The sequence below is a fragment of the Serinus canaria genome, chromosome 15 (assembly GCF_022539315.1).
Source record: "Serinus canaria isolate serCan28SL12 chromosome 15, serCan2020, whole genome shotgun sequence".
Classification (NCBI taxonomy): Eukaryota; Metazoa; Chordata; class Aves; order Passeriformes; family Fringillidae; genus Serinus; species Serinus canaria.
Window position 1 is genome coordinate 7,173,992 of NC_066329.1, and position 9,656 is coordinate 7,183,647.

Sequence of the window (9,656 nt, forward strand, 5' to 3'; positions counted from 1 at the left end):
CTCTTTGTTGTACTGAACAGCTGGGCAGTGATAAGGCTCAGGGCTTATAATTAAATATGACTCGGCAGTGCCGGGTTAATGGTTGGACTCAACGTACAGGTCTTTTCCACCGTGAAGGATTGATTGATCACGCATTAGGCGATTAAACCAGGCAGAGCTGGCGGGGATCCCCTGCCCAGCCCTACACGGTGACCCGCCTGGGGTGGAAACCGGTTTGGGAGCGGCCAGGCAGGACCAGCCCCTGAGCCCGGCCTGAGGCGGGCGCAGCTCCCCGGGCACCGCGGCTGGGGCAGAGGGGCCCGGCCCGGGCCCGTGAGGGTCTGTGGGACCGAGGGGTCGCTGGGCTCGGTGCCGCCCCGTGCTCCCCGTTCGCGGAGGAATCTTGCCCCGCACCGCGCTCCGTCCGGGGCGGGGCGCAGCGGGGCGGGCTCGCCGGTGAGGGGCACGCGGCCGCCCCGCCATGTCGGTCCGCCGCGCCCTGGCGCTCGCCGCCTGCGGGCTGGCGGGCGGCTCCGTCCTGCTCTCCGCCGTCGTCGTGGGCAAGCAGCCGGCCCGCGGCGGTGGCGACAGCGAGCCGCGCCCGGGGGGCTCCGCCGTGCCCTCCGCCGTGCCGCCCAGCTTGCTGCTGCTGCCGCCCACCGCCTCCTGCCCGCCGACCGCCGGCTGGATCGAGAGACCCGCCGGCAGCGGCAGCTACTGGGACAGCAACTGGGACAGGTGGGCGCGGCCGGGCTGCGGTGGCGGGGAGGTCGCGGCTGTGGTGAGGGGCCGGGGGGATCCGGGCGGCGACGGGAGCTGTCCTGAACCCCTCTCCGGAGCCTGGGGGGAGCGGGCTCGGGGCGGGGCAGGGCCCCTCGCGGTCGGGAGGCCCCGGGTCCCCGCGGGAGCAGCCCCCGGCTCGACGGGACTCGTTTCCCTCTGTGACCCGCTCAGAGCAGAATCCAGGTGAAGTTCGTGAACACCCGTGGAGCACTGGAGCTCTGGAGGGATGAGCGGGCGCTGGGTTTTGTTCAGACAGCTCGGAGACTTACCCTGTGCTGAACCCTTTATTTGGTGCTTTCCGCCAGCGAGACTGCCAAGCCTCAGGCTTGTGATAAATGTAAGCTGGGCAGAAGCTTGCCTTTTTTTTTTTGTTTTCCAGCCATGCCTCGATGTTGCTGTGTCTCTGCACCAGGGTTTTTCTGCTCGGCAGCAGCTCCCTGTGGATGCCAGGCGCTCTCACGTGCTGGGCAGGCACGGGGCCTGCTGCTCATGGAGCTGCCTGGGCTTAAATCCTTGTAAAGGCACTGTGGCTTTGAACCCAACTCACTCGTGTTCTTCAGCGTTGAAACACATTCACACAAGGGTTGGCTACGTTTTTTCTGAATCTTTAATTAGAACATGCAGATATCAGCATGGAGCTTTGGCTCATTTGGCTTCAGTCTGGTAGAATTATCTTCCAGGGGAGACTTATGTCAGGCTCCAGTTTAATCATAGTAAATCCAAACCTAAGCACTAACAGATTTTTATTGTATAATGCATCATTTTGATTTTTCAGGGGCTACAGGATCAAATGCTCATGTAAATAGGGCTATGTACACCCCAGTGATAAAAATACCTTCATTAAATAAGGTTACAGCTGGTTACACAATTATTCTGAGGGAGGAACTAAAGCTGCTTGTTTAACTGCAGCTCCAGGCCTTCCTGGTTCTGCTAAATGGTTGATTTTCTTCAAGGATTCTACAGTACTTTCAGACTCAAGTAATTTTTTTTAAACCAATCCAGGAAGTAAAGATTGTGCTTTAGCTTACAGAGCTGTCACCACTGCCTGGGCAAACATAGCCAGATAATACTTCCTAGCAGGCCAGGATAGCCAATCACCATTTGTCACAGTGTGCAAACAGTGGCAGTGGAATATATTACTTACTCCAGATTAGCAGATTGTTTTCTGCTGCTTGTGGTCTACCAGTTGTGGCTTAGGTTGTGCCTGCTTGAAGTCTTAATCTTGACTTTTAGATGTTATTGTCAGAAGCAGTTAATATGCAAAGTTGTTAAACGGCTTATAAATACACAGAATATCTGACTACTGTTCTTTGGGTGCAGGGAATGTTTAGAAAGTCAAGTCTTGAGCAGATAACTAGATACTACAATATTCTTAACAACCAATGGCTTTTCAAGTATGAAACAAACAAATGCAAATATCAAACTTGTTATTGGTCTGACAGGGTATCACACATGGAATGTTGGTCTCTGCCACTTGCACAGGAATTGTGCAGCTCAGTTCTCAGAGAGGACAGATCTGGTTTCATTCATGTGGAATATGTAATGGCAGACATCAGATGAGTTATTCCCCTTGCTGCTTTACTAATGTGCTTGAATTGATTTTAAAGATTTTTTTTGTTTTCCTATTGTATCTTGCCAGCAGTATAGTTTCCAGTGAATCAAAAGTATCCTGTGAAGTAGCAATAGAATTTCTTGTTACTGGCCTGTTGTTTCATTTTTAATGCCTTGCTTGAGGAATTAACAGCATGAGGACTGTGTAGAGCCTCATTGACTAATGGAAATCATGTGTTCAGTAAAGCAAAATGGAGGCAGGAGGGCTTTGCACAGCCAGTCTTGCTGTGAGGAGTAGGTGTGGGAAGCAGCAATTTTCTGTGAACAAATTACTTTGTCTCAAACTGATTAAAAATTATTTTCCATTTAAAAAATCTATCATCAAATAAACAAGTTTAATACTGGAAGAAGTGTGGTGTGGTATGAATAAAATATGCTCTAAGGTGGAGTGACATAGAAAAGGATTTGCATTAATGGGGTGGAGGAGCAGTGCAGAGAGGGGCCAGACTAATGTGGGACGGATGGTGCAGGGCTGGTACTGGAGGTGGGAGATCTGTAGCACTGAAGCTGTGATAGCAGAGAGGGGAGATCCCTGTCCTCAGGAGGAACCAGGTCAGCTGTCTGGGTGATGTGCAGAGCAGGGTGCTCCTGTGCACTGTGACAAGTGGAAGAGAGATTAAAGTGGCATGAGGGGAGAGAGTGCTGAAAAGATGAAAGGATAAATAAAACACTCCAGGCTGAAAAAAAAAAATGTTACTGGAGAGACCTGATGTGACCTAGTTTAAAGCAGAAAATAATTCTCAATGTGCACTGCAGAAGGTTGGACTCTTTCTAGGATGTTGTTGTTTTGGGGGTGATTTTTTTGTCATTTTATGTAAATGGGATTGACAAAGTGCAAATTTTGTAGGTGTTATCACAGGGCTTTTAGGATATGAAGCATTTTCTTTCTTTAATGGTCAGTCAGCACCTTTTCCTCTTTCCCTGGGTATCCTTCCTGGTTAGTTTTTCTTGTCGAAAACCCTACTGTTATACCCTGCAAGTTTTTCGTTTTTCTGATGCTCATTGCTTTTTTTTTTCCCCAATAATTAATTCAGGTGGCTGGCACTAAGTGGCACATTTACTTATGTCAAGTTAGGCCTTTTAACCCATGACATTAACTTTTTTTTCATGCAGGCATTTATTTTTACTTTTCACACAAAGTTTTGAACCGGTTTCATGATACAAGTGACTAAACTGTCAGTTTTAGTTCTTCAGCTATGTCTGGAATTAAGGCAAGACTACATATCTGTAAAAATCCCCTGCCTCTCAGTCTCCCCTGTCTAAAAATAACTCTTTAAATGTGTTTGTTTAGACGTGAACCACTGGCTCTTATCAACCTCAAAAAGAAAAATGAAGAAACCGGGGAAGAAGAGCTCGCCTCTCGCTTGGATCACTGCAAAGCAAAAGCCACCAGGCACATATTCCTGATCCGGCACTCCCAGTACCACCTGGATGGCCGAGCTGATAAGGACAGGACTCTGACCCCACTGGGTAGGTATCACCAGCAGCATCATGCTTGGCATCTTGAGGAAATGATTTTTTACCTGATGAGGTCAGTAACTCAGCACTGGGTCTTGCTGCCAAACCTCAGTCTACTTTCTGTATTCTTTTGTGGCAGAAAGATGTCATGAATAAGTGTTTTCTTCAGTTTTGATCCAGACATTAAGATGTGATTTAGAGAGTTCTGAACTCGTTCAGTGGTAAAGAAACTTGTCAAAGGAAATTCCAAATATCTTAAGGTTGCTTTAGCAAACTTTTGTGCCAGCTGGTGTAAGTCCTATGGCCGGGGCTTTTAAACTTCATTGAGATGGATTTTTCTTGTGTTTCTCTTAACTTAATCTGCTGATTTATTAAAAAGAAAATGCGTCTGACTTTCAGCTGGAGTGCTTATAATTAAATACATTGCACTTCTGTCACTGTTTCTGGGAGTACTGCTAATCACTTACATGAATTGAGGATAACCTTTGTCTGTGTTAATCTTAACTCACTGATCCAGTGACTAGGTCTCAGATGCTAATTAGTATTACTTTTAATAATGTACTTGAAAAGCAGTGAACACTGCCTTGATTATATATTTGCCAACACTGTTTTCAGAAGGGGAAGAATTATTACTATAGACTTTTTTTCCCACCCACATCTCAATTACTGGTGTGCAAACAGGAGTGAAATGCTAATTGCAGGCCCCAAGTGCAGTCTTAAACTGGTAACAAAGCATAATGTTAATCCTGTCTCATCCTGTGCCTTAAGTAAGTGACTTAACCTGTCTGTTGTCTTTTCACTTGCCTGCCTGAAAGGTGGGCTGAACCTTCCTGAGGCTGCCCAGGTGCTGTGAACTGTGCCAAGCTGGTGTTGCCTTTATGAACAACAGCACGTTCAGGCCTGAGGGGGATTGTTGCTTCCTGGGGATGGGGCTAGCAGGGATATTGAGTACTTCAGTGAAAGTTGCTGAGTAAGTTTTGGGTTTTAGGGTTTTTTTCCTAATTGAAACAAAGCATTTTTTTTCTACTGATGCAAGTATGACTTGAAATTGTCCAGCCAGTAAGCTTGGCCTGAGTAGTGGCTCTGATGAAAATGTTTTCCAGTTGCTTTTTGACAGGAAAAAGCCCAGCATCGATGTAGACCTTTTATGTCTGCTGGACAGCTCTCTTGGTAGTTTGTGTGAGGTTCTAATGGGAGTGTCACCAATTTATATAATGAATGTGCTTTTTAAGGTCGAGAGCAGGCTGAACTGACTGGACGCAGGCTGGCGAGTTTGGGATTAAAATTTGATCAGATTATCCACTCCTCCATGACTAGAGCAACTGAAACAACTGAAATTATAAGCAAACATCTCCCAGGTAAGAGACTTTCCTTAATTTTTCATTGTCTTCTGATCCTTAAAACTGCTTCCAGTAGAATTCTAAGTTATTTAGCCATTTCCCAGCCGTGTGTGAATGTCTGTATTTATAAAGAAACCTGCAACTGTAATTCTGCTTGTTTCCAGTTTATCTTTAAAGTACAAATACACTTTTTCAAAGTGTAACAGACAGGCTGTTCTGTTCAGTTGGAATAAGTTGTCTTGTTGATGGCAAAACAGTTTTGTTGGAGAGTAAACGTTCCTCAAAGAAAAATGTGAAAAATGTATTGATTGTGGAGTTTTGGGGCTGCTTGTAATGGCATGTGAACAACTTGTTTCTGAATGTGTATCTAATATTTCAGGAGTCAAAAAAATCAGTACTGATCTGCTGAGAGAGGGAGCACCTATAGAACCAGACCCTCCAGTCTCCCACTGGAAACCAGAAGCTGTGGTAAGTTTTTCTCTAAAGTTTTTTTTTATTTATGGTTTGGAGGTTTTTTCAGTATGCTCTGTATGGACAGCAGCAATAACTTGCAGTGATTGAGCTGATGTTTGTTATCACAGCCCTTAGATAATTGCCTTCTTTCCTCCTCCTCAGTAAGGGGGCAGAACAGTTAAAATAACCTGCAGTCCTTGAGCATTAGTTCAGCCCCAAGAGTGCAGCCAGTGGGCAGGAGCTCTTGAGGAGGTGAGGCCCAGGGATGCAGGCAGTGCTGCTCTGAGCTGGGTGTAACTGTGCCTCGGTGCCCTCAGCAGTATTACGAAGATGGAGCTCGCATTGAGGCCGCCTTTCGGAACTTCATCCATCGAGCTGATGCCAAGCAGGAGGAGGACAGCTACGAGATCTTCGTGTGCCACGCCAACGTCATCCGCTACATCGTCTGCAGGTACGGCAGCCCTGCTCGCTGGGGCTGCTCCAGGGAGGGCTCACTCCTACACGGCTGGCTTGTGCCACCACTGGGGGAGGAGGTGTGTTGATTTCACTTCTTTGAAGTGTTGGAGATCAGTGCTTGCATTGTGAGCAGCTGCTTCTGCAACTTTATCAAGGTACATTTGATAATGAGAACACTTTCATTCTAATTCTGAAGCAAAAGTGGCTAAGTCAGTGAAACTTAACCTTTTTGTACATCTGGACAGTTACTTTAATTACTATATGCTTCTGCTTCCATAAACCTGAGGGTAGTGCCTGTTGGAAAAGATTACAAATAGATGCATTACTGGATGCATCTCTTTGAGGTGACATGAATTTGAGCTTGCTTAATTAAAGATTGTTTCCGTTTTGGGAATTCTTTACTAATGGATATTTTTGAGTTAGGTTGAAGTTGCATTAGTGTGTTTTTGCAGTACCACCCAGTATTGCATTAAAGGGAGAGGGAGAGTGGATCTTTCTGATAACATCAAGGTTGTTCATAAAGGAGAAAACAGTTCTGGATCTTTGCCTGTCTCTGTATCCAGTCAGCTGAGTGTATTTTATTCCTCTTCCCCATCAACAAAGCACTGTCTGTAGGATAATTTGTCATGAGCAGGACAGATGTGATTAAACTTTAATCTGATCAATACCTACAACAGTTTCAGTTAGCTTTATTTAGCTGAGCTAGGTAAATGCTAGCCTGTCTGCTCTGTGGGCTGCTTTAGAGCTTTTCAAAAGTGCTATACTTGAAATTATTGATCAGGTAAACAGGCTATTCTTTCCTGTGCTAAAAAATACCACGTTGTTCTTGCCAAGGCTTTATCTGAAATACTTACATACCTTTTCTCTCTGCTGTTACCTTCCTTTTCATTTTAATGTCTTTTTTGTGCATTCAATTGCAGTCAATCTGATAGTACAACTGAACACAATCCATGTAATATTTCCTTCAAATCTATCTTGGCTGTAGCTGGTATTTAATTTTTGGGGCTTTCTACAAGACTGTCATAAGAGCCAAAACAAAGTTATTCCTCACTATCAGAGGCAAAAGCTGTTTGATGCAACATGGTATTTTTTCCAGCTGTTTAATACAATTGATGGAGCTCCTGAGGCTGTTGAGTTAGGAAATTCAGAATGGCTGCAGACCAGCTGTGATGCTGTGTTTCTGTGGAAGGCACAATGTACTTGTCCTTCTGGGGAATGATGTAGCCCATTGAAAGTAGTTCCAGTGAATTTCTTCCCTAGGCATGTTCAGGTCACTGGAATCCTGTGTCACTGCCTTTGCTGTGGGGGTGTGGCCGAAATGGAGTGTGACAGTCACTGTTTGCTACATCCAGGTCCTCTCTGCTCAGGCAGCCCTTGGGTGCTGAGGCAGCTCTGCCTGACCCACCTGCACAGGTGTTGTGGTGCTTCAGCCTTGCTGGGCCATCCCCTGCCCTGGCTGTGACGGGGCTGCTCAGAGCACTCCCGGCAGCCTCACTGCATTGGAGCTGCTGCCTTCTGTCCACTGGAACTAATCCTGTCAGCAGTAATCACACCCATCTGCTGGACTCTGCCGAGCCAAGGGCACTCCTGGCCCTGCTCCAGTTACCAACGCTGCAGTTTTACAAGGCTTTTTCCCAAGGCTCACTGGGGGCATGGGTACTCAGGCTGCAGAGTGCCCGCCAATTTTGAGTTTCCCCTTCATTCTGCCCCTTAAATGGGATGGAAGGTGATGCTCTGAGGGCTTGTTAATGCCACTGTTCATGAATTACTAATCTATGTGTTTTTGTCACCAGAGCACTGCAGTTCCCCCCGGAAGGTTGGCTGCGCCTGTCTCTCAACAACGGCAGCATCACTCACTTGGTGATCCGTCCCAACGGCAGGGTGGCCCTTCGAACGCTGGGTGACACAGGTTTCATGCCTCCAGACAAAATCACACGCACCTGAGTGAGCCAAATGGATGGAAGGCTGTCCAGGAGCTGCCTCTAGTCTCTTTGCACTAGCACATTCTGCTACAGTACCACTAGATTTTTATTACATTGGGGTGTGATGCTGTCTTAAAATGTCCTTTAGCCCCTTTCCTCCTTCATACTCATATCTGCCTTTCAGTCCGGAAAAGAAGAAACCTTTGTAAGCCTGAACATGTCCAGTCCTTAAGTATTCCCCAAAACTCAAAGCTGAGCTATGGAATACAGGTTGAATGTCTGCTCAGCAGTTGCAAGAGCACTGACTTTTCCCTCACCCCGCTGTGAATTTCTCTAACCAAAGCATGCTCCTGTGGGTATTTTTCTTGTGCAGGAAAATGACTGGTGTGGGAACAGCCTTGTATCACACTGCAGTTAAAAGAAAAGTTGAGCCAGCGTGTTCCAGCTCCTGCAGAAGTGACAAACAGGGAATTCTGCTGTCCAAAGGACAAAGAGATAAAGCTTCAGTTTTTGTAAGCTGTTGGGTGTGTATGTTGATGTTTGTCATTGTTCCCCTCTGGCCCCAAAAAGCTGTGAACTGTGCCTGGAGGTTATGAGCATAAAGGAGAAGGTAAAGAAACCATTTGCCTCAGAGCTGTGGTGCTAGAACTAACTGCTGCTTATATTAAGTGTTCCACCATCCTCAGGATGTCCTTTAAGATGTTTTAAAGAATATTTTTCAGTCTTGTGAAGCCTTTAACCAAAACATGGTCTGGAGAAAGCTGTAGGGGTGAGACTGTAGCAGTAAGATGGGAGGAAAGGAAAGCAGCAATCTTCTCAAAGTGCTTTCAGTTACTGACATATTTTTGAGTGCTCTTTGCCATTGATTTGTATTTGTTGATACCTTACTTTCAGAGTAGAGCAATACCACCACTGAGTTCAGGGTAGTGATGCTGCAGGTCAGAGGTGCTGCAGCACTGGGGCAAACTGCTGTTGCCAGAATGGTGAGCAGGTGGCCATGGGGTGGCTGGTCTAGGGCGAGTGTATAGGACAGGCATTGGGCAGAATGCTTCAAGGGCCTCCTTCATACAGCTCTGATGCTGCTGGGCTTGTGGGAGGGGAGGGCTCAGAAGCATTCTGAAGCGTGCTGGCTACCCTGAGCCAGTGTAGAAACTTGGCTCAGTTTATAGTAGGACAGCAGACATAACTAATTTGTTTGACAGAGTCTCTGATCAATAAGGATGTTGATGAGATGCTGAACTTACTCCTGTCAGAGCTGTGTGAAGCATAATCAGGGCACACCGCCCATGGAGAAGAGGATTTAAGGGCTTGATACTGAACTGCTGCTACATCAGGACAAGTTCAAGGGAACAGGGTAGGGAACAGACTGATTATTGTGTAGAGTAAGGTGTGGGGCGCAAGAGGAAACCATCATGAAGTCTCTCATTGATGCAATGAGAATAATTTATCAGTTTTTGTCTATTAACTTTTTTTAAAGTTTTGAATAAAATACTTGGTCTGTCTGTCTTTCCTGTCTCTTCAGCTGAATGGCTGCATGGGCAGCTGTTGCAGGTGTGACTGGAGCTCTGCAGGGACTGCTGGTGCAGGACCTGGTGTGTCCCACACTGCTCAGGGCAACAGCTCTTTCACCAGCCACCTGAAATGTAAACTGGAG

The 9,656-nt window shown here is 46.5% G+C and overlaps 1 protein-coding gene across 2 annotated transcripts; it reads left to right on the forward strand.

Moving 5' to 3' along the window:
* The first annotated feature begins 426 nt into the window (after positions 1-426).
* On the forward strand, positions 427-9,508 carry PGAM5 (PGAM family member 5, mitochondrial serine/threonine protein phosphatase). 2 transcript variants are annotated; one of them, XM_018916325.3, is made up of 6 exons: positions 427-717; positions 3,665-3,843; positions 5,064-5,189; positions 5,551-5,639; positions 5,942-6,075; positions 7,874-9,508. In XM_018916325.3, the coding sequence occupies exons 1-6, from the start codon at positions 461-463 to the stop codon at positions 8,022-8,024; spliced, it is 936 nt and encodes a 311-aa protein (XP_018771870.2). In that variant the 5' UTR covers positions 427-460; the 3' UTR covers positions 8,025-9,508. The 2 variants fall into 2 exon arrangements, with proteins under 2 accessions (XP_018771870.2, XP_030088392.1); XM_030232532.2 differs by having other exon boundaries at positions 5,945-6,075.
* The last annotated feature ends 148 nt before the right edge of the window (positions 9,509-9,656 follow it).